Genomic DNA, 24,219 nt, shown 5'->3' on the forward strand with positions numbered 1-24,219 from the left:
CGGGGAGGGAGGAGGATCAGACCCTTCTCCTTCACCCACACGGTGACAGAGCTGCTGCTGCTCGCCAGGCATCCCTGGGGATCCAAGGGGTGAAACCTCCTCGTGTCCAAACACAGCTGCTGCCTGCTATCGCTTCTGAAAGAAACAACCTGCCACACATCCATGGTGAAACCCTGCAAACACAGCGACTCCCCAGACAGCAGGACTCCACCCTGGCTTGATGAAAAACCGTGAAAAATCTCCCTCGAGGAGCCTAAGGCTCCTGCACTCCTCAGTTAGATAAGGGATGGGGCAGCTCCCTGCCTGGATGGTGGAGTTTGGATGGAACACGGCAGGTTTGCACAAGCCCCTGGCCATCCCGGGCTGGATGTGTTACCTGCACGAACAGCCCTGAGGAGACACAGCTTCAAGTCTCAGCCTGAGCACCAGAGAAAGCTCAGTGCAGCTGTGCCTCGGCACAGAGCTCGCTAAACTTTGGCACAGATGTGCGAGAACATGGATGAATGCCTCCGGGAGGTTTGGACTCGCCCAGCTGGCTCTGCCAGGAGATAAAGGAGCTGCACTGAGTTTGAATATTAAACCCTTAAAATGCCCCCAGCAGCTTTACCCCAGCTCAGCATTGTAATTCAGCTGCTGGCTCCATCTGGGGGTCCACAGCAAGAGCTGGAGAAGAGCCAGATGAGCAGCAGCACAGCCCAAGGCTTCAGTGGCACCTCCGTGCTCCAAACACAGCATGGCACCACCAACACTCGCTTTTCTGACTGCTCAAGTCAGACTCTTTGAACCAGCACAGAGGAGTGGTGATTCCCTGTTGCACAGGCTGGAGAAGAGCACATCTTCATGTTCTCAGAAATGGAGAAATGGAGGTTCAGGGGGGACCTTATCACTCTCTACAACAGCCTGAAAGGAGGCTGGAGGCAGGTGGGGCTGGTCTCTTCTCCCAGGTAAGCAGCAACAGGGTGAGAGGAAATGGCTTCAAGTTGGAGGTTTAGATGAGATATGAGGGAGAATTTGTCAGTGAAAGGCCAGTCAGGCATTGGATCAGGCTGCCCAGAAAGTGGTGGAACCACCATCCCTGGAATGCTCCAAAAACATCTGCATGTGGCATTTGGGGACATGGTTAAGGGGTGACCACAGCAGTGCCACGTTAAAGGTTGGACTCAATGATCTCGATGTTCCAATCTTAAGGGTTCAAGTGCTGAGACAAACCAGGGATGAGGGTGCTCCTCCCTGCTGGGAGAGGACCTGAGTGAACCCACAGCCCGACCCACACTGGCTCACCACCTTTCTAAAAGCCCTTCCCTGGCTCCCACAGGCAAGTGAGAGCTCTTATCCAAAGTGCCTAAAAATCCACACCAGGCTGCTTCCAGCTCCCTTGGCTGGAGCTGAGTGTTGGGGTTCTTGTGGCGTTGAGACAGAGCACCCCTGATTCATTTCTAAGCCAGAAAACAGAATGAAAACAGCAGCACTCAGACACTGGGCACATACTTTTTATTCTGGGGATAAAAATTGCTTATACATTTGGCAGCAACTATTTTCATAAAAGACTTTTATAAAAAATGTAAAAATAAGCAAATATTTTCCATTATTAATATAGGAAAATGCTGCTGTGTGAATGGTTACTCTACAAACTTACGAGATAAAATACCACCTTAAGGAGATATTATCTTTACAAGTAGTTAAAAAAAAAAAAAAAAAGAGAAGAAAGGCAGAGGGCCATCGTATTAACAAGGCCAGGCACAGAACCGGCTTCATTCCACAGAAAGCACTCATCTTGTCAAAGGTAGCCACATATATAAAAAGGCACTTGGTTATTTGGAGCTAGGGAGCAAAAGCCCTTTGTTTCTTTAGCATTGATGTAGCAACACTTCATTATTTGCAGTGAAACGTGTACCTGGACAGACCCCCCTGGAGGTCTGAGTCAGCTGCAGCTGAGCTTCAGGGGCCAGCGCTGCGTGAGAAGCGATAATTTCACACAGAATTAAAAACTTCAGCCCAAAACGATGGCCCCAGCTCCTCCTGAGGCCCTGCCTTCATGTACCATTGAGTGAAATTGGGGGGGGGAGGGAAAAAAAACCCCAAGAAAAAAAAAGAAAAGCAACTTTGAGTCTTGATTAGAATGGAAAGAAACAGCAGAGACAATACTGTACACGGTAGGGTGTTGGATGGCCGGCTCGGAGGGGAGCGGCCTTCAGTCCTTTGGCAGCAGCCGGCAGCCCCGAGCTCTTTGGAAGACGTGTCTGCAGCATTCCAAACCATCCCCACCAATGTTCACTTGGGCTGCTGGCTGGTCTGGAGCCCTTCAGAGAAGCGCTGCTGTCGTGGAAAGAGCGGCTGTTTGCCTCAGGTCAGCGACAGCCGGCTTCCACAACCCCAAAACTACCGGGGCGGCCGCGCGACCCTACAGTCCCATGGAGCGCGTGGGGCACCTCGGCTGGGAAATGTGCACTGGGGCTGAACTCAGAGCAGAGGACAGCCCCAAACCTGTGCACCAAACTGCGGCAGGCAATGGTTTCTGAACTGTTCTGGCGTGCTGCCATGGCCCAGCTCCTGGCTGCCGGGAGGGGAGGATGAGGCAGCTCTGTCCCGGGGCTGCGGCACAAGGGACGCTTTTCAAAGGGCTGGATGTCGTTCCTGACGCAGAAGGACACACTCCACAAACACGTAACCGCGTGTTTGACACTTCTTGATGACACCATAAAGAGGCAGCATATGGTATCTGGAGGACAGGACACACAGCCACCCTTGGATGGAGGGGAGGGGATTACTGTGCAAGAACGCTGGGAGCTTGCGTTAGCAGTTTTGGAAAGACTCGTGCTCGTCCCAAAAGGCCTGGATCGGTTGCAGTGCATCTCTTCTGGCACGGGAGCCCACCAAGGCGGGCATGGACACCCCTGGCGGGACAGGGGCATGGGGAGGGTAGTGTGTCACACTGGTCACGGGTGTCTCGGGGAAGAGATGGGCCCACGGGCGGGAAGACCAGGTCAGACCAGCATTTTCAGGAGGGAAAATAACAAAACAAACAACCTAAAAAGACTATTATGTATATATAATCTCGTAATACCCGGGGAGCAGGCAGTGAGAACGCTAAGGGGTGTTAGTGGGTCTCTACAAGACGAAGACTCCTGAAGAGGAGAGGCTGAAGCTGCGTGACAGGAGGCGTCACTTGACCTGCAGGTGTTTTGGGAGGTCCGGCTCGCTTGCTGAGCAAGAGCGGACCAGGGAAGGAGCGGGGCTGGGAATGTGGGTGCAGCTCTGAGCTGTGTCAAGACAAGGCAACTTGAACTCGAGGAGAACTAGTAGAAGGTGCTTCAGAGAGAGGTTACGTGGGTAACAGGAGGAGTAACAAAATAAGGATACAAAAGCTGGTTTTGGCTAAATTTCTGGAGAAATGACCACAAGATGCATGAAGCTGAAGAGCTGTCTCCCCAAAGCAACGGTGGAACGTGTTTAAAAGCAGACTGGAGACTCCAGTGCAGACAGCAGTCACGTCCAAGGTGCGTGGGAGTTGGTTAGAAGTGACCCAGCTGGTCTTCTCCATCACCAGCTTCTACAGTTCTCCTTTTAGCACAAAAGCATACAAAGTCTACAGCGACCACAGTCCCTCCAACAAAAGAACATCCTGGGCTCATTAAGACTCTTGGATACTAAAATGGTTCTTCATTTCCATCCTGGAAGACCTTCATGAGTTCTGGAGTCCGCTTTAGGCGGGCTGCAGCGTGGGCAGCCTTCAGGCGTACACCTGCATGTTGTTCCGCTGCTGCTCCGGCATGTGGGCGGCCGCCGGCCCGCGCTGGCTGCTGCTGGGACTGGTCGCCACGTCGGACCAGTCGGAGGCAGAGTGCGGGGAAGAGCTCGACCACTGGTCCGGAGATTCGGGCGACGGAGTCAGGTACGGGTGCTCCCCTTGTAAGTGCCGGTTGTGGCTAGGAGTCCGTTCTGTGGCCGAGGAGTAGCAGCTGTGCTGGGAGGGAGGCGTGGGGTACTTCCCCATCGAGCTCTGGAACTGGTGGTAGGCCGGGAGGACCGTCTGAGCCACCTGCCCGTCCTGCTGAGGGATGGCAGCCATGGAGAACGAGGCGCTGGGCAGCTGGGCCAGATCTGGGATCTGGTACATGGAGCTAAGGGGGCCGGCCATGTTCTGAGCGCAGTTTGACTGGGCCTGCTGCGGCAGCGCTTGCTGGTTTATGCCGCCCTTGGGAACCAGCTGGAAAGTCATGATGGGGGGCAAAGACTCCCGGGACACCCCCAGGTGCTTGGCCTCTGCTTGCACCAAGCCGCTCTGCTGCGAGACGCCGGGGTGGGAATGCATCACCTGGGGCACCATGCCGAACATCTCGTTGTACTGGGACTCATTCACCTCCATGCGGTTCATCCACTCGCTGGAGACGCTGCCCGGCCGCAGCCTGCCGAGCCCGCTGCTGGGAGGGGTGGTTCTGTGCTGCGACAGCAGCTGGCTGACGGACGGCAGCACCGTGCCCGAGCCGCGTCCCAGGGGCTGCATCTCGTGCAGGTTGGAGAAGGACATGGTGTGCGCGGCCTGCACCGCCGGAGCGGCCAGCAGCGAGCTGGGCGACGAGTGCAGCACCCCCGGCGACGGCATCACGGGGGAAGAGGTCGGTTCAGAGGCAAAAGCGTGGGGAGACTCCAGGGAATCCACCGGTGACAGGGTCACTGAGCTCTCTGAAAACTGCCCCTTGCCCTCGCTGAGGGACTTCTTCCTTCTCCTCTTTGCATCTTTGGTGAGGCCGGCGGGCATGCCTTTGGCGTTCGGTTTGCGTGACTTCTTGCTCAGCGAAGCGTGTTTCAGGTTGAGGAAGGACCTGTTGGGGCCACAGATGACCGGGGAGAGGGCAGAGTTCAGCATGGCCCCGGGGTGGCCGGCAGGGCTGTGGGCCACGTTGTACTCGTTGAGGAGCTGCACGATGTCGTGGTGCATGCGGTCCTGGGCCACGTCCCGCGGCAGCCGGTCCATGTGGTCCGTGATGTCTCGGTTGGCAAAATGGTCCAGCAAGATTTTTGCTGCTTCGAAACTGCCTTCCCGAGCTGCGAGGAAGAGCGGAGTCTCCTCCTGGAAACACAGACAGTAAATATTTTAGCAGCTTGGGTGTTGTGGGGGCTGACTGACAGCTCACAACAATCCCTTATGGTGTGGCAAGCACTGTGTAAGGCAGTGTCACATCAACAGTCTCCAAGAGCCACCCACCCTGAGAGATGCCCACTGGAAAAGGCATATTGCAGGTAATTTCGTACACAGTGGTGGAGCACAGGCTGAACTTTCCCACCAGGAAGGGCACTGTTGTGCCCTGGATCCTTGTAGGAATCACAAAAACACCTGGTGCCTTTCTCCTATTGCCCCCTATGAGGGAAAGGTGCGAAAGGCTAAAACAGCCCAGTAAGGAACTAGAGCTTGTTGGTGGCTCTAAAAACTGCTGAGCCATACACAATAATCCAAAGAAGACACTTCAGGCAGAGAAGAGAAATCAAGGACTAAGACACAGCAAAAACTAACAGTGAAGCTACAGAACATCTGCACAGTGCAGTCTGTCAAACAGAGGGGCTTGTCCCCCATCTCCACCCTGCGCTGAGATCCCTGGAAACCTCACAGGACACGACTGCTGCTGTGCCACCAGACATTTCTGTCTCCTAACTGGAATCCAGCTGTTTGACACCAGCAGCTTCACCTGCTGCCCATCACACACCACTGGCTGTGTCTTGCATTCCTTCCCTCCAAGGAAAGCAGCTCAGCGTTGATACCCAGCACTTGGCCAAACAAGGAAGACAACTGCTCTCCCAGACCAGAAACCCTGCAAGACACCCAGCACTTGGGGAGAGCTCCAGTCTGGCTTTGGGAGACCTGCACTGAGTAGCCAGTTTAGAAAATCTGAACTTGGTTCACTACCAAGTGAAGAGATGCTTTGAGTTGGGAAGCACAGGCTTGCTGAGCACAGCCACACTGTACCTTGTTATCCTGCATGTCTCTGTTGGCTCCATTTTTCAGCAGTACTAGTGTTGCTTCCACATTGTTGACAGCAGCAGCCCAGTGAAGAGCAGATTTACCTGCAGGGAAACACAACAACGTCAGTGACAAAGCAAGGAGCTATTCTGCTATTTTGCTTCCCCTCCAGGATTGTTTAACCAAGCCACTGTGCAGCAGCCTGCAGTTTATTCCCACTGGAGGACTTCGCAGGACAGCCCAGTGCGTGGCTTAGCTACAGAATTCAGGAAAAGTCCCCACTCTGGGAGAGCGGAGCCCACCCCTCCCTGCTCACACTGTGGCAAACATTTGCCCAGCCTGGCACAGGGTGTTCACGTTACCGTGGTCATCCACGGCGTTGACATCAGCCTGGCAGTTAATGAGCTCGGCCACCATCCCCTCCACAGCCAGACGTGCAGCCAGAATCAACGGGGTCGTCCCGTCATTCATCCGAGCATCCAAGTCTGTCACTCTGTTACGGATTAGGATCTGGACAAGAGGGAAATTTTTTTCAATGCCACTACAGACCAAAACTGAGGATCTGGCAGAATCTCAGGAGAAATTTTTACAACGACAAAGCAGCCTGAGCGCTGGAAATGCAAGGACCCAGAAAACAGGTGACAGTGACCAAACAGACCAAATAAATACACGCCAGACGATTTGTGCACCCCGAGTTCTTCAAGCTACGAATACCTGAGGAAACTGGATGTAAAACAGCCCTGAGTCCTCCAGTTCCATACCTGGAAGACGCCCTGGGCATCAGCAGCCACAGCTGCGTGCAGAGGGGTGCGGCCCATGTTGTCGCGAGCGTTGGCGTCCGCCCCGGCGTCCAGGAGCCGCTTGGCAGCGTCGGCTCTGGAGTAGCGGGCTGCCAGGTGCAGAGCCATCTCCCCGGTGCGGTCTGTCTGAGCCTGCAGGTTGGCCCCCTGGTAGATCAGGTCTGTGATGATGTTTGCTGAGGAGTCCTCCCCGTCCTCGTCGTCCTCGCTGATGTCGGAGCCGCCCGCGCGCAGCGATGCCAACATCAGCGGAGTGCAGCCGTCTGCAGAGGGGGAGATGGGGATATGGTGACCTGGCAAAGGCATGGAAACCTTCCTACAATCCTTCTCCCCTGAGCTACAATCCCTCCAGCTGCTATAACCCAGACCTCCTCTTAAATCCCAACAGTTAGCAAAGTTGTCTTCCTTCCAAGCATGAGTACCCACTGCAAACCCCACAGAAATGAAGATATTCCTCTAAAGACTAAAATCATCATGAAACAAAAAAAAAAAAACCCTTTACTGCTAAAGTGCAAAACTCCCACAAAAAGTAAAGGCTAACTGAGAAAAGCAAGGGCTATAAAAATAAAAGTCATCTGACAACCAAGTGTAACTGTACAGATGTTCTAACCACATCCCTGGGGAAAACAAACAGTTGAAGGAAAAGTTATTGAACAACTTGCCACTGATTGTTGGTGACATTGACTTCAGATATTCACCTGAACTGAAATGTTCATACCTACAGCAAGGTTAATGTGAGGATCCTGAAGCTGTGACAGTCAAGCACCCAAAGCTGACAAATGCCCCAGGATGAGTACTCTGACACAGTCTGGAGTACTTTGGGAGATACTGATCTTACTCTGCTCAAGCCTCCAGTGATGGGATGTCCACAAAGGCTAAAGTCACACTCATCCAGCCAGGATCCCCGCATTGTGGCAGGAGCAAGGCTCCTCCAAACCTCTAATTTAACTCAGCTCCCTCTGATCAATCTCCCTCTCTGCTAATCGGAGAGGGCAGTGCAGGAAGACCACCTCATGCTGCTAATTTTTCATCCTAGTTAAAATCCTCCTTGATGCAGGATAATTAAGATTTAAAACATCTCCACATTGTTTTCAGCAACACATAAAAATGCCAAGTGCTTCAGTTCCAGCAGCCTGGATATTCCCTAGAACCCCAAAACTGTGGCCGTAGACTCTAATGCTTCCTTGCTGATTTTACTGCTTTCCTCTGCACATCCTTCAGAGGCACCTGGAAAGCAGGAGGGACTGAGATGGCAGTAGAAGGGAACCTCACTCTGCTAATGGAGCCCACCAGGAGAAACACAAGGTAATTTTTTCAGCAAGTGCCTGATATATCCCATGGGCAAGCAGGGGACAAACAACAGCTCCTCTGCTCTCAATTGCTGCACAAAGCCACGCCAGCGTTCTGTGCACGTGAACGAGGTGATATCTCCTACTGGAAGTGACACACACAGCTCTAATGCCCTGCTCCCATTTCCCAGCTTCTGATCCCTGAGTCTTCCTGGCTCTCTGCTTTAGGACAGTCCCAAAACTTTCTAGAAATCTACGGGCATTGGAGGAGCGGGCTCTGCCCAGGCTCCAGCAGCCTGCACGCTCCTCCTAGTGGCTCCCCACCACAGGACACACAGCCTTCCTTCCACCCTGCTCCTTTCCCAGGATTTGCTGGACCTCCACTCCTTTCCCAGGATTTGTTGGACTTCCACCTCACTCCTTTCCCAGGATTTGTTGGACTTCCACCCCGCTCCTTTCCCAGGATTTGCTGGACGGCAGCTAAGTGTTGATGTATGGGCACGGGTTCAGTTCTGAGATCCAGTCCTGTCTACAGACCCTCTCTGCTGCTCTCCCAAAGCTTTTGTGCTTCTCCCTCCCACTGCGGGCTCTGCTCCCTTGTCCCAAATGAGCACTCCTCAGTATTCCAGTCAGGCTGTGGCCTCCTCAGCACTGCCACAACACAAAGAGCAGAGAGGCTGAGCACAGAAAGGAGCTTTCCTTTCCTCCAGCACCACAGCTCTGGGAAAAAGCACTTGCAGGATAGGTCTGGCTTGCTCAATTCACTGCAGTTGTCCTGGACGTTCGTGCCTTGCTTCTCCACAGGGACAGCACAGCATTAAATCCCTGGAATAATTAACTGCCACCCTCCACAAAGTTTCTCAGGTATGTGCAGCTCTTTTCAGAGCCTTGCAAGCTGGCCACACAAGGTTGGTTTTATGAGGCTAGCAAAAGCACATCCAGCTAGACAGTCATAATTAAGTGCTTGATGGACTACTGGAGGGAAAAAAAAAAAAAAAAGCTGTGGACACAATGTCTTTTTTTCCTCCTTCCAGCTTGTTCTCTCAAAGAGCTGGAAAAGAACCCAAAAGCATCCAGCTGGAGGCAGACACCCAGCATGGAAAATTCCAGCCTAAAACCACTGAAGTTTTAGTAACTGAAAAAAAGAGGGGCATATAATAGGGACAGTTCATCAATTTTAATTATAGGTGGTGTTACCAGTTATGCCAATAATTGCATTACCCTGGTTACACACTCACAGTAACTCCAGTGAAAAGAATGTCCTCACTGCTCTGGGGGACGAGAATAGTGTGGGGAGACAAAGAGGGTGGCAGCATTTTGTAAAAACTCTTCTCTCTTTCAGTAGGACAGCAGATGTACAATGCAGAGTGAGACAGTAAAGTCAGGAGTTCAGCAGACAGGTACAGACAGGCACAAGGTACTGAAAGCTGGGCTATAAGGAACCCACAGCAAAAATCTCTGGGTGATGCTTCTGGAGGACAGCTCTTGGATCCCCCTAAATTTGAGAGATTGCAGAAGGTGCTGGGTTAAGAGAGGGAGCAAACCCTTGGCACACTGAGGTGTTGCTCCTCTCTCTGGAAGAGATCTCCACTGTTCACAGCCTGCACCTGCAGCCAGGATCTAACTCAGCCAGCTGCAGGTGGCTCCAGCACAGACACCTGCACTCAGCTCAGCCACCCTGAGCACCCTTTGTAATTAATCAGGGGCAGCAAAGCATTACTGGGGTGGGAACCAACCAGTTTTCAGACTTCTTGGGACACGAGGGAACTGCCCATTTTTTCCATCTGCCTGCAAAAATGAGGGTGGCCAGAGCAGAGAAACAGCCACATTAACTGTGAGGAATCCTACCCCTCCTTACTAACCCGTTACTCCAACATCTCTCAGACTTTTAAAATTTTTTTCTGTCCCTGACAGCTGCTTGCTTCTGATGCCACAGAGAGAAATAACTTAGAGCAGCCTGCTGGAAGCTTCACAATTGTATCTGGATGGCAGGAAAACAACTCACAGGTCAGTATTATTTCATTGCTGTTGTTGGACAAAGCTTTGGGTGAACATGAAAATAAGCAGTCTGGAGTCTTAAGAACATTATTGCCTGCACTTGGAAAGCTTTTACCCTGCCACACAACTAGAAGTTTCAATGGGGGAAATAAAGAAAAGCTTAAATTTGGCAGAAACTGATGGTTTATGTTCTCACACTCGTTACACAAAAATCCCTCCTTCCCTTTGCATTTAGGAGAGCCAACGGGTCAATGAGCAGAAAAGACAATAGAAAGGAACTGAGAGAATGGGTCCAGCCATCCTTAAATTGCATGGAAATATTCCCACAAAAGGCAGTAAAAACAGGAATTGCAGCAATATCATCAGCACCACCTCTCTGCATATGAACAAGAGCCATGTTTGCAGCTCTTCAGCCAGAATAAAGCTCTTGGTTGACTGTCTCCTCTCAGAACTCAGAGATCAGCTGTCACCAGATGACCCTCCCTGTCCCTTACCAGCTCATGCAGCTTTAGTACCACACATAAAAAGCAGAAGAGGGTTCCCAGTGCATCTAGTCACTTGGGACTGAGAGAGAGCAAACCTGCCTGCATGTTAAAGAAACCTTCAAAATCCACAGTTCTGTTATGAATTCAATGACTTGATCATCCTAAACTGGAGATATAAATCAGGGGATAAAATAAAAATTTGTGAACAATCTTGCTGCATTGCTGCTCTGCTCAGGACAGACACCTCACACACTGCTAATGAGGGCAGACTGTCTGCCAAAAAACCCTCTTATTCAGGAAAAGGCCATCCTTGCTTCCTCAACTGGTAACAGACACCTCAGGTATAAAATCTGCTAAGCTGGTCCTTAGAAAAGTCTGGCATAGATCTCTGCAGTGATCCAGCTGGAGAAACTGGGGGTTATTTCCAGCACAATTATGCATTCAGAATTTCTGACAGTATCACTTGGGCACACACTGTTACAAATGAGATTCTACAGGTGCTTGGTAAGTGAATTTTTTTCCTCCTGGCTCCACGATATTCCATGTGCTACAGAGCATGGTTTGAGCTTTCCAGCTTTTTCTTTCAGGGGTGCACCCTGTGCTTTCCCTGAGCAGCACAGAATTCCTGCTGGTGTTCCTGCATACTCCATTGACTTTGTGCCACCAGCAGCCCCAGCCATGGGAGACAGGAGGGGCTGCTGGCTGGCAGGACACACAGACACCGAGTACTGACCTGGCCCTCTGACATTGACATCCAGAACATCCACTTCTTGGTCAGCCTGGGGGGGTGTGAGGGCCAGGGAGGTGCTGCCACAGACGTCTGCTGCCTCCAGGTGCTGCTGTGTCCACTGGCGCTGGTCAATCTGCTCGTCCCCTTCTGGCAGCAGGGCCTGGTCCTCAGCCTGAGCACACCAAAACAGCAGATGTTTCAAAATTCACATCAAGTGGCCAAAGATCCTCAAAGTTCTCAGGGTGCTCTTAGTTTTGGTGGGGTTTCTCAGGGTTTGGGTGGGGATTTTTGTCACATTTTGCTTTTTTGGGGGGGTTTGTTTTCTTTTAAGCTAATGGTGGTCTCCATTTATTTCTGCTTGGCACTCTCAGCTTTCATCCTCTCACCATTCATTATCAGGCCTGAACTGCAAGACATGACATTAAACCTTCCTGTCCCTTTTGCTGCTGTAGGGAGGGGACCCTGGAACAGAAGGTGACTTTACTTTCTCCACTGTGGTGGCAGTGTTAACGTGAGGATTTGCTCCTCAGATACCATTAACAATTTATTACCAATCCCTAGGCCAAGGGAGGCTTTCAGCAAGGGAAGGTAATGCAGAGGGTTGTCTCACCAGCAGTTCCAGATGGTATTTAAGTCTTGGAGCTCCTTACCTTTGCTCTCTTTGGCTGAGGTCCACCATCACCTGCCCAGTGCTCAGTTGTCCCAGGATCAGCCAGGTTACCCTCTGGTATCTGCACTGACAGATTTCTGACAAACAAGGAGAACGTGTCACTTTGCAGCCTGAGCAGGTGCTGCTGCTGAAACTTAAACTGTCCTACAAAGGGGTGCTTGGGAGTTTGGTAGCTTGCAGAGGAACCAAGAAATTACAGATTTCAGGCAGCCAACAGTGGCATTAAATGCACTGAGAACTGAAAAGCTGTTTAATTCAGTGGAAAGCCAAAACTGCATGAAACTTTAGAAACTTTCCACTACTTGTGAGTCACATTTTTGATGCATTGAGCTAGAAATATTAGGAGTTTGCTGTCATCTATCAACCTAAAAATGTCTCACCTATTCCAGGAGAAAATTAGGCAAACAGTGCCCAGCTGCTGATCTATACTGCTCAGTATCAGGAAACCAAACAAAACCAGGAGGTCAGATTTCTTGCTGGCATTTTATACACTACAGTTAATTAAAATTCTTCTGTCCAAACCAGATGATTTTAAATTTACAGGAATAGCCTAAAAAATTCTAGCTTAAAAGGAAGCTTTCTCTAAGGAGTTAAGTGCCATATTTCAGCCTCATTCTCAAAATCCTCAAGCCACTAATAAACAGAATGTCAGTGGCCTAAATGCAAACTTACTTGAGTCCAACAGCATCTTCCCCCACGGGCTCTCTGCGTTTGTGGTTGCTGGGATCCCTGCGCAGGATGAATCCCTCTGGCAGCCAGAGAGAACCGTGCTTGCGCTTGCGCTTAGCCATCATCACACCCAGGAGAAGGATCAGCAGGATGATCAAAGCTGCCACAGCAAGCAGGTAAAGCAGCTGGGTCTTTGGTGGTAACAAGGGCTCACCTAAAAATTCCAGTGAAAACATGGTGTGATTAACAAAGTGGAGACAACAATCTTCAACCTACAGACTCTCTTTTCTCAGCACAGTCCTTCCCACAGGCAGCATAACATCTCTGCACAGAGTTTAGGCTCCACTGAGACTGCTGTAAGAACATAAAACTTCTTTTTGACTTCCCTTGATCTGGTTTCTTGAAGTATTTTTTAGAGTACACACTGCTGAGTCAAAGATCTTGCTCCTTCCTGCAGCCACCCTCACTTGGCATAGGGAGAGCTGATCTACATGAAGATGGCCCAGCTAGGAAAAGCAATAATGCCAATCTAGAACAGGTTTGCAGCTGAGCCTCAGACTGAGGGAGATGGAGCAGAAATCAAAGAGATTACTGCCAGAAGAGAAATCCTCAGGTAGACTGGACTGAGGAATGCCTCCCAGCCTCTCTCTAAATGGCACCTTTTCCATTGAATTCATGGCTTAAAGCACACAAATGGTTTCAGTGCAGAGATCACCCCTGCAGTGCTGCAGCACGAGAGATTACTGATTTGACAAGTAGTGAAGTGACTGGGCTCTAAATTAAATGTCCTGCCTTACTAACCAGACATCCCCTCTGTGCACTTTGCACAAACACACTCCTGTAACTGGGGACAAACAAGTTCCCTCCCAGAAACCACACTGAACAGCAAGACACAAGAAGATGATCATCGATAACCTGAGCATTTTGCAAGCCCAAGTTTGATGACTGCCTCCCTCAATAGGCAATTTCCCTCTGCAATTACTCACTTTGGACAGACACAAAAGGATAGGGCAGCATGCCCTTGATGGCCTGAGCAGCTAAGAGAGCTGCAGCAGCTTCTGTGTTGTGAAAGCATTGCTCCGAGTCCTCTGCACACTGCCGGTTGTCAATCTCCAGGAACACCTTGGTGCTGCAGAGACACAGGAAGAGGGCATGGAAATAAATCAGTGACAGAAACTTATGCCAAAGCAGTAGGTTAAACTGCAGCAGCCTTTTATGTTCATCTTTCTACCTTTTACGTTCATCTTTTTACCTTTTATGTTCATCTTTCTACCTTTTATGTTCATCTTTCTACCCAATGCCGAACTGGGCGGTTGTAACAGCGTTACATTTTCCCATTTACAAAAACAGCCTGCAGCCTTAGAAAGTCCAGAATGCTCCACAAGCATTCAGCAAGGCCAGAGGGAGACAGAGAAACCCACTCACCCAATGACCTCTTGCTCCAGCTCTCTGTGCTTGCGAACCACCACGAGCGAGCGGCGGCTCCGCGCCGCCGGTTTCTCCCCGTAGTAGGGGAACACCATGAGGTTCCCCTGGGAGTCCAGCTTGATCCTGAGGTTGGTGTGCAGGAGCGTTCCCAGAGTGCGCAGGAAGCTGCGGACATCCTCCAGCAGCTCGTCAGGGGGCATCAGGACCACGATGATGAGGGTGCCCTCTGCCAGCTTCTCGGCTTTGTCGCCGGCGCAGTCCAGGCCGTCCCAGCCGCACTCCTCGCTGTTGCAGCCCTGGTCGCAGCGCCCGTCCGCGTAGTGATCCGCGCAGTACTTGTCGTACCTGGGGCAGGGAGAGGCAAGAGAACTGCTGATCCTGTTTGCTAGGGTGTCTTAACACCTCCTGCCTCAGCCAAGGGAGAATTGTCACTGCAAAGCTGCAGCGTGTGGCACAAATAACTGAAGAGAAAGAAGTGCCGCCGCAGACAAGCTAGAAAACACGTTCAGAGGCAGCAAACACAGCTGGGATTAAAATACAGGTATGGCTGGTATGGAGCAGAATTCAGGATAGCAGGCAGTTCCATTAAAATCTAGTACAAGGCAAAATGCCTCCTATTTACATTTCCAGGGAAAGCAGGGCACATCCACCAAGCAGGTTAACACATTACCATTATTTGGGTTATCCACTTAGTGCACAGCACAAAAATTCCAAAAATAGACGAGAAATGCACAAAGCAGCAGAAACTCCAGGATGCTGAGGACAGCAAGAGAAACAATGGGAGAGAAGGGAGCAACAGGCAGGAGCTATGTTAGCCACACAGAGAAAATGTTCTCAGCATCGAGCCTTACTTGCACGTCCTGCTATTTTGCTGACACTCAAAGTTGTCAAACAGGCACTCAGGCGTGTTGCAGAACTCGTCACACTGCCCATTGAACAGCATCCAGCAGCGCAGGGAGGAGGAGCAGTTGGCCCAAGGATCCTCCATTGTCAGGGAGCAGTCCCCTCCATCCCACTGGCACGCATGGGTGTTACAGTCTTCATCACAATAGCCATCCCTGGCTTTTTCTGCACACTGGGAATCCAGACATCCTCGGGGCTCCGGGCTGAAAGTCACGGGCTGCTCACAGTGGCTGCCCTGGGTGTGAACAGGGCACTGGCAGTAGTAGTAAGGAGGCTGAGAATGAGGGTGGCAGCTGCCCCCATTCTGGCAGGGGCCACTGGCACAGCCTGGGTTTGTCTGGCATTCCTCTCCCACAGACAGCTTGGGGCAATAGCACCGTGGGCCAGAAGATGTTTGGATGCACTGCTCCCCCTTCTTGCATTTCACCTGTCCACAGGAACTGTGGCTGCTGAACTCACATTTGGCTCCAGAATAACCCTAGAGGGTGGGGGAAAAAAAAAAAGGCAAAACAATCAGTGGCACAAACCTATTATTCAACACTCTGAGGAGAGGTGTCATGTGCAAATCCCTCCTCCCCTGTAACTCCTCTAGCCTCACTGCAGGAGACATGGCTTTCTGGACCTAAACTAGGGGTAAACTAGGAAATCACAAGGCTCTGTTACATTTTGAAAACAGCCTAGAAGAGCCACAAACAAGGGGAATCTTTGCAGCAAGCACAGAAAACCCAGGACTGCAAAAACTAACCAAAAACAAACTGTAATTTAAAGGTAGTTTTAAGACAAAAAAGCCAGCTGTGATACTTGTTTGGGACAGCAACAGGCAGCATCACTCTCCTGGGACACCTGGGAGCCCTGGATCTCCCTGCTAAGGAGATGAGCTAAGGGATGTGGGTAAGGAGTGTCCAATCTTTCCCTGCAGAGGGAGTCCAGGCAGAGGTGCTGTGGTGCTTACCAGGGGACACTGGCAGATGAAGCCATCGGGCATGTTGCTGGCCACAGCGCAGGTGCCCCCGTTCTGGCACGGCTTCCGGGGACACACGTCGATGACACTCTCACAGTGACGGCCTGGGATGGAGCACAGGGAGAGGAGAGCAGAGAAACACGTGAGAGATCACCCCAGAGCGCTCCTGACAGACTTTTTTGGAGGGAGCATCTCTTTGGATGAGGTGTGGTCTCCACCTAGCTGCACAAGCAGTGGAAGGCACAACCCCAGCATGCACAAGGTGTGCCTGGAGACAGCTGAACTCCAGAGCACACTCAACACAGCACAAAGATGGAATGTGCTGCTGTCGTCTCCAAGTCAGCCAGGCACAGAGGCTGAAAGTGATGGAGCAGTTTGGGGCTTCCTAAGACTTCTGTACTTTTTGGGAGATGCTCAGTGAGGCCAAGGGCAAACCACACTGTAACATGAAAGAACAACCCTCAGGACCAGATGTACCACGAGGGAACAGGAGAACCAAGCAGAGTCTCCTCAGACTGATCAGCCAGACAGAGATCTTACTGCACTGACCAGCTTTGCAGCAGCTCCCAGAGTCAAACTGACACCAAACTTCTAAAAGCTTGGGGATGATCTAAGCATGACTTGGACCCCCTAGGAAAGCATTAATAGGAGTCTCCAGACATGTGCAGCCAAGACTTTGCAGACAGGGCAGGATTGCCCACAGAGTCCTGGCATCCCACCAGTCACAGACCACAGCAAAGCCACCCCAGCCCCTCCCAGGCAGAGGGGTCAGTGTGGAATGTGCAGAAGACAGACAGCTGGAGGAGGAAGCATGTTCCCCCTCTGTGCCTGACATTCCCAGACAGACTCCATGTCTGAGACACAGCAGCTCTCCCTGCTCCTCCTGGGGTGCAGCACTCCCCACAGCACAACATCCAGCAACCCTTCCATGAGGGTCAGAAGCCACAGGAGGAATAATTCATAAAAGCAACCTTAACAGACAGGCTTAAAATAAACCCATCTGATGGCCTGCACCAGTGTCCCACCAGCTCCACTTCCCTCCTACATCACTCTTTCAGGAACTTCTGGCAGGCTAAGTAATACTAATTCAAAATTAATTAATTCAATTAATTAAGTAATTCAAAAGCTACTACATGAATGCTTCAAACGCACATCTTTGTGATTTCTTTGCATCTGAAACTCAGAAATTTAATGGAAAAAATCACAGCATCTTTAAATTTTAAGAAAAAAAGAAGAGTAAAAACTGCTGGTAAAGCATGCAGGAAAGGTTGCTGGTAAGCAAGGAAAGTGAAAGGCTTTAATGGAGGAAAACTGAATGCATAAGAAGTTAAACTGACATGGAAAATGGAAAGCTGAAAGCTAAGACACATCTGGAGACCATTAGAGCAAACTTAAGCCCAGTGGGAGGCAGAAAGCAGAATAGCAGCAACACTAACAAAGAGGAGATCTAGAGAGAGTGAGACATAAGCCTGCACAGTGTGAAATTCTTGCAAAGTTGTGATTTGAAGCTGGGCTGTGGGAGGATCACGGAGCTAGGAATGTGCAGCCTGTCTATGCATAGAATCCTGACCACATCACCAGGGTAAGGAGGAAAGGCAGCGAGGAACAGAAGAGGAGGTCAAAAGCTAATTATGACACCATGACACTGATTTATACAGAAAATTCATATGGCTGCTTAGCAAAAGGAAAAGCCACAGATAAGCTGACACATGAACTGTTACAATTTCAATATTAGAAATGTGAAACTATGAAGGCAAGAAAAGTACCACCAGGAAAGGAAAAGTCCTGGAAGGCGAGTGTCTCAGGAGGTTCCTTTGTCCGAGACAGCTCTGGAAGCCAAATTTCTTAGAAGGTTTAAAAGAAAGACTGGTTTAAAAACTGAAACATGCTGTAGGGAAACAATCAGACACTCTGAAGGGAAGTAGCACTGCCAGGAAGGGACAGAACTTCCATTTCTCAAGATGCTGCCTTTAAACTGGAAGCTTCTCACGACTACTCACCGGTGAAAGCACTGCGGCAGATGCACCTGTAATCGTTTGTCAGCTGGACACAGTCCAGGCTCCCTCGAGGGTTGCAGGGGTTGGAGAGGCACTCGTTGATGTCCCCCTCGCAGCGCTCTCCTGCAAAGCCCTGGGGGCAGAGGCAGCTGTAGCCCCCCACCTGGTCAATGCACTGCCCTCCGTTGAAGCAGCGCGGAACTCCCAACTCCGCGGCGCAGTCATCCACGTTCTCCTCACAGAGGCGGCCTGGAAACACAGGGAGCAGGGACACATTGAGGATACAGAGCTGTGGCTGCCTTTCCTATCATGCCTCAAGTTCTAGCTTTCATATTTCCCAGGTTCTGTAGTGCATTGGTAACTCTGAGCTTCATGTGAAGTGTCAGCCAGTTCTCCTCACAGCTCAGGCACACACAACAATCCTTTTCCAGCCCCACAACCAAGGACACCGCTGCAGCTCCAGCCCCAAAAAGCACAACCAGCAGCGAATTGAGGAGAGCAATCTGGGAGGATGGGACTGCATCACCTGCAGCTGGAATGGGACAATTAACCCCAATATGGAAATGAACAAAACTGATCAAAGTGTGAAAACTCATAACCTCCATCTTGGGTGTAGCCTTGGCCAGGCTCTTGCACTGCCCAAAGTGCATCCTTTGAAGGCCTTTTAATAAATCCCTGCTTTATTCCTTTAACTCTGTCCAGCCCCTGTTCCAGGCAGCCTCTGGAGGCATCACCTACACTTCTCATCAAGTTTTAGGCCATGCCACACACAGTCCCTGAAATAAGCAGGTAAAAATCCCAGCTTAATATGCTCCACACCCTCTGCAGACAGCCAGCTTGGGATCAAGCTGAGGGTACATGTGTTTTTCATCCAGGCTGTCCTCAGTGCTAGGCCATCCTGGTATTTGGCAGCTTTCATACTTGACTTAATTTAAGGGCATAATTAAAAACACAAAACCAAAGCAAGCCCAAAAAAAGATGCACTTGATTTAGCCCTGAGACTGAGCAGAGCCCGGGAGCCCCGTGCTGTCCTCGAAAGGCTCCCCTGGAACTGGGCAAAGAGCATTTGTGGCAACAGCATTAAAACAAGCAAACTAACAAAAAAAAGCAGCTAAAACACTGATTTCCTCCTGTCTGGCTTCTGGGGACCTACAGCAAACCCCCAGCAGCAGCAGCCAGGGAGGGCAATTTCTTCTCCTCCCTTGTGGGATTTCCTTTCAAGGGACGAGGTCTGGTTCTGCTTTCACTGCAGGAGGGGATGGAGAGGGAAGGCTGAGCAAGTTTATTGCTGTTCCAACCACAGCAAGTAAAATCCTTCACCTAGATATGGAGGATGCTTATACTAGCACCAGTAAAGTAGCTTTTTACTTTCTAATTAATTAATTAATTTTTAATTAATTACAAACTGGGCCAGGGACCAAAGCTAAGTTTCACTACCCTAAATAACTGTATCAAGCCTCCTCCAATTCCTTTAATTTAAAAATAAAAATCTGTCACGTCCAAAAAGTAATTAATCTCAACAAAGGAAGACTGAAGGGTTAAAAGCAGTACACTCAGAACCTCTCAAAGGATAGTGGGGGATTTGATGGAATACAGAAATCCTGGCAATGCAGATACTGGTACATAGATACACTCTAGGATGAAGAGACCTAAAAAGCAGTTTTGTTTCTGCTTTTCTTTTATTGCACTTCCTTTGCCTTTTTTTTTTTTTTTTTAATTAAAGAATAATATTAAGAACATATAATGCATGAAGATTTGGTAGTGCAATGATTTACAATGAAATAAACATTTATCCAGAGTGGGGAGATGAGCTGAGAGCCACACTGAAGGGAATGAACTGGTGATATTCATGGGAAGGAGGCAAATATATTATTTTATAATTGTAGTTAAATTTAATTTATGAACCAAGAATTTAGTTCTATCTGACATCTGAAGATTTCACCTACATTGAGATGACACACTTCAGAAGGAAAAAGCTAGAGCAATGTAAAATTTTTAACTAACTTGAGCAATAACTTTAAAAAATAACATAAAGCTTTTACTGATGGGTTAAAATGGGTTAAATTCTGAATATTTTCAAAGGTAGAAGCCAGGTTCATAGGTCAGATATAAAAGGGAAGGCTAGGTTTCAGGAAACCTGACAATAAACAGTCTGTGGAATTATGCTTACTGAAAACTACTGATATAAACTGTGGACTATTTTTTATCCCTTTTTTTTTAAAAGGAGCTTTTAATAAAAGAGCTCAAATATGCTGAAACAGTTTAAGGTAGACTAGAGTCACTCAGCTGCTTTTCCAAGACTCCAAAAAGTCCAAAAGACTCCAGGACAGAGGACACTGAAGGGCAAAAATTTAAGCAAATAAAGGATACTGGAAGTTATGCGAGAACTGAGAACATTTCCTATTTATTTCATAGCACCTTAGCCAAAAAGAAACCTTGGATTTACTATATCAAAACAGATAGGTTTGGGAGAGACCTTAACAGCAAAATCATGCATCCACATTGCCAAAGAGAGATCATACATTCCCAAGGGACACTGCCACGACCTATTCCTTTAAAAGAAAAAAAATAAAATTAAAAGGGAGGGGAGGGGCGGGGGGGGGGAAAAGCAGCATTTATTTTTAAAGAGAAAATATGTGTCTCAAGGGACCCAGTGTACTTTGGGAACATTCTTCAAAGAACATAATGCATTCCCTTTCAACTGGTGAAACCAGCAGTCAGAGAGGAAAATTCCCTCCCTCCTGTAATATTCACTTATTGATGGCTGAGTTTCCTACCCCGAGTTCCTGGTGGGCAGGAGCACTTGAAGCGATTGACGAGGTCGATGCAGGTCCCCCCGTTCTGGCAGGGCTGGAACTGGCACTCATCCACTTCATACTCACAGTTGACCCCCTGGTATCCAGCCACACACTGCGGGCACAGAAATGAGTGTGGGTGCTCTGCCAGCACACAAAGGCATCTCAGAAAGGACAGGGGAGCCCTCCTTGGGGCAGGTTAGGGCTGCCTTTGGAGCTGAACAACTCCACGTGCTTTCAAGGGCTGCTAAAGCACACAATTCGACCATGGGACACCTAACAGGGCACTGCAAATTTGAGTTAGAGAGGTTTGATCGCTGCAAAACAGGTCAAATCCTGATACCCTCCAGCATTGAAAGTGGCTTGGTAGTTTTGGCTTCAGGTTTACATAAAACTCATCCTTTCCCACTGGGCATGGACTTCCAAGGCCATTCTGGAAAGCTCAGGGAGGTTGATATACAATAATCTCATGGCCTACACTGCTCTCTGCATCAGCCTTAGGAAACAGCAGTGGAAAGCATTTCCCACCCTGAGAGGCAAGGGATATCTTGCCCATCCGACAGGGAAAATACAATATTCCTTGAATACATTTTACAAATATTTTAATATAAACCACACCTCAGGCAAAAAGCTTTTCCAGAGAAGAACCACCCTCTCCAATAACACAGAGTTCACATGCTCATCACCCACAGCTCCTTCCAATCACACCTCTTAATTCAGTCTTTAAAACCTCTCAGAAGCACTGTTTTTGCTAAAGCCAAATGAAAAATTCCTTCCAGGTGCAGGCTGCTTTTATCCCCTATTTGAAGGTACTCTGCCACTTGCAGGTGTTTCTGATTTCTTCTGATTCCTCTGTACCACTGTGCCCCAAGAATTTATCCCTAACTATTCAATTTACTCCTCTGTATCACTGTCCCATAAGAATTTATCAGTAAATATTTTGTTTATCCCTTTGTATCACTCTGCCCTAAGTATTTATCGGTAAATATTCTATTTATCCTTTTGTATCACTGTGCCCTAAGTATTTACCAGTAAATATTCTATTTACCCCTCTGTATCGCTGTGCCCTAAGAACTTATCAGCAAATATTCTATTCATCCCTTTGTATCACTGTCCCCTAAGTATTTACCAGTAGATATTCTCTTTATCCTGCTGTGCCCCAGGAGCTGAGCCCTGTCCCAGCCCATCCCCAGCCTTACCTCACACTGGTATCCGCCCAGATGGTCGCGGCAGGTGGCTCCGTTCTGGCAGGGGCTGGACTCGCACTCATCCAGCTGCACCTCGCAGTAGCTGCCCGTGTACCCCACCTGGCACTGGCAGTGGTGGCTGTTCCCCACGTTGAGACAGTGCCCAGAGTGCTGGCACAGCTGGTCCACGGGCACTCCTGAAACCGAGGTTAAATATTTATCCCTCTGTATCCCAAGTATTTATCAGTAAATATTCTATTCATCCCATTGTATCACTGTGCCCTAAGTTTTTATCATTAAATATTCTATTTATCCCCCTGTATCACTCTGCCCTAAGTATTTATCATTAAATATTCTATTTATCCCCCTGTATCACTCTGCCCTAAGTATTTATCAGTAAATATTCTATTCGTCACTTTGTATCACTCTGCCCTAAGTATTTATTAGTAAATATTCTATTTACCCCTTTGTATCACTGTGCCCTAAGTATTTATAATATTTATCACTAAATATTCTATTTATCCCTCTGTACCCCTGTGCCCTAAGTATTTATCATTAAATATTCTATTCATCCCTTTGTATCACTCTGCCCTAAGTATTTATCAGTAAATATTCCATTTATCCCCCTGTATCACTCTGCCCTAAGTATTGATCAGTAAATGTTCTATTAACCCCTTTGTATCACTGTGCCCTAAGTATTTATCACTAAATATTCTATTCATCCCTCTGTATCACTGTGCCCTAAAGTATTTATCATTAAATATTCTATTTATCCCTCTGTATCCCTCTGCCCTAAGTATTTATCATGAAATATTCTATTTACCTCTCTGTATCACTGTGCCCTGAGTATTTATCCTTTTTTGCTTTTGTGTGAGCAAACACACCAAATGCTCTTGCTGCCGGCACTGGGATCTCAGGCAGGGATGGGTGTGGGTAGGACCAACAAATTGAAAAGTTACAGCTTTAAAATTGAAGGGTTACTCCTTAAATTGCACTGGGTCAGAACCAAAACTGGCCTGAAAACGAAGTCACTGCTCTGTCCTCTTTGGATCACTGGATTCAACACTGGCATGAAGTATTTGTGCTGCTGTATTGCTTTAGCACTGGCTGGTGAATACACACCTGGAGTACTACTGCTGCTCTACAAAGGTTCAATGTTTGTACCTAGAATGTCCCCAAAAAGTATGGGAACTTTCTCCTTTCACACTCAATCTGCTTGTCTGGATTTCCTGCACAAAAGTGGCATGACAGTGTCCATCTGCCTGGGCTGCAAGCCATGTTGCCAGACACAAATTCACTTAAAAACCAAATCTTTTACATAAACATCGCCTGAAGTAGAAAATTAGCACTTTGAGGGGCCATGGTATAACCTACAAGGCTAAATAGTGCACTTAGTAATGATTATTCTCTGCTTACCATGAGCTCCAAGATGCCTTTTTTGTACAAGGACAACACATCTCAAACCTGGCCTGCCTGGGGTTTAGCATGAAGAGCTCAAGCATTTCCAGAAAGGCAGACTTTCTGGAAATACACTGCTATTGAAACTCTGAGACTTCATAAACTGTTTCATTCTCTCTTTCTTTTTTTAATTTCTCTCCCTTTCTGATGATTTTGTGATGGGGAGAATCAAGAAAGCCTTGACTCCCAAGCACGCCCTTGCAGGGAGTATTTTCACTTGAGAAGTGACCACCATCAACCACCCAGAGGCAAAGCTCTCTGGGGCAGGTGCAGGGGGGAAGGAGAAAATGTTTTTTTCTCCTGGGGAAATGTTTTTAGCTAGAGCACAGAGGATGCTGATTTACCTCTCTGTGAAGCTGCCACTTGGCACGAGACGCTGGGCACGTCGCAGTAGGCGCCAGTCCAGCCGGGAGGACACACACACCGAGTCTGGGCCAGGGTCTGGACACACGTGCCTTTGTTCTTACAGGGAGACTTGCTGCACAGATCCACCAGTGACTGCAGAGGAGAAAAGCCATGAAATACATGAAAAACAGCAGATGCAGGAGAAACAGCACTCAGATGCAAAGAAAGCCACTCTGGCTCCCTGGGGCACTGGAAAGAGCAGGACAGTACCTGCCAAGCCCCAGCCAGGTACTTTTCTGGCAGTGCCTAGCAAAGTTCAGGTGTGCAGAGGAATAAACCCCAGATGGCAGCACTATTTCAGAATTCTCACAGCTCACCATGAAGGTGGATCTTTGGTTTTAGCAGGTTTTATCTCAGACTAGCTCTCCAGTTCCACACTAGCAGGAAGCTGCCAGCTATTCTCCCTCACTCCCCCCATCTGCACTGGTTTTTTTGAGGATGACAGATGTGTTCCACATTTTGATCCATAATTTTCCTCTCTATCATTA

At 48.9% G+C, this 24,219-nt stretch overlaps 1 protein-coding gene across 1 annotated transcript in view; it reads right to left on the reverse strand.

The window, feature by feature from the left end:
- Positions 1-1,476: 1,476 nt before the first annotated feature.
- Positions 1,477-24,219, reverse strand: part of NOTCH2 (notch receptor 2) — an 83,773-nt gene continuing 61,030 nt past the window's right edge. The window contains exons 19-33 of the mRNA XM_058842445.1: positions 23,671-23,824; positions 21,881-22,065; positions 20,664-20,796; positions 17,890-18,135; positions 15,881-15,993; positions 14,877-15,406; positions 14,023-14,370; positions 13,584-13,726; positions 12,601-12,811; positions 11,909-12,005; positions 11,262-11,430; positions 6,718-7,019; positions 6,319-6,466; positions 5,963-6,060; positions 1,477-5,071 (exon numbers count right to left, since the gene is read on the reverse strand). Of these exons, the coding sequence (XP_058698428.1) occupies positions 3,731-5,071; positions 5,963-6,060; positions 6,319-6,466; positions 6,718-7,019; positions 11,262-11,430; positions 11,909-12,005; positions 12,601-12,811; positions 13,584-13,726; positions 14,023-14,370; positions 14,877-15,406; positions 15,881-15,993; positions 17,890-18,135; positions 20,664-20,796; positions 21,881-22,065; positions 23,671-23,824 (4,218 nt within the window). The 3' untranslated portion in view covers positions 1,477-3,730. The remainder of the gene's footprint in view (positions 5,072-5,962; positions 6,061-6,318; positions 6,467-6,717; positions 7,020-11,261; positions 11,431-11,908; positions 12,006-12,600; positions 12,812-13,583; positions 13,727-14,022; positions 14,371-14,876; positions 15,407-15,880; positions 15,994-17,889; positions 18,136-20,663; positions 20,797-21,880; positions 22,066-23,670; positions 23,825-24,219) is intronic.

The sequence above is a fragment of the Poecile atricapillus genome, chromosome 7, assembly GCF_030490865.1.
Source record: "Poecile atricapillus isolate bPoeAtr1 chromosome 7, bPoeAtr1.hap1, whole genome shotgun sequence".
Lineage (NCBI taxonomy): Eukaryota > Metazoa > Chordata > Aves > Passeriformes > Paridae > Poecile > Poecile atricapillus.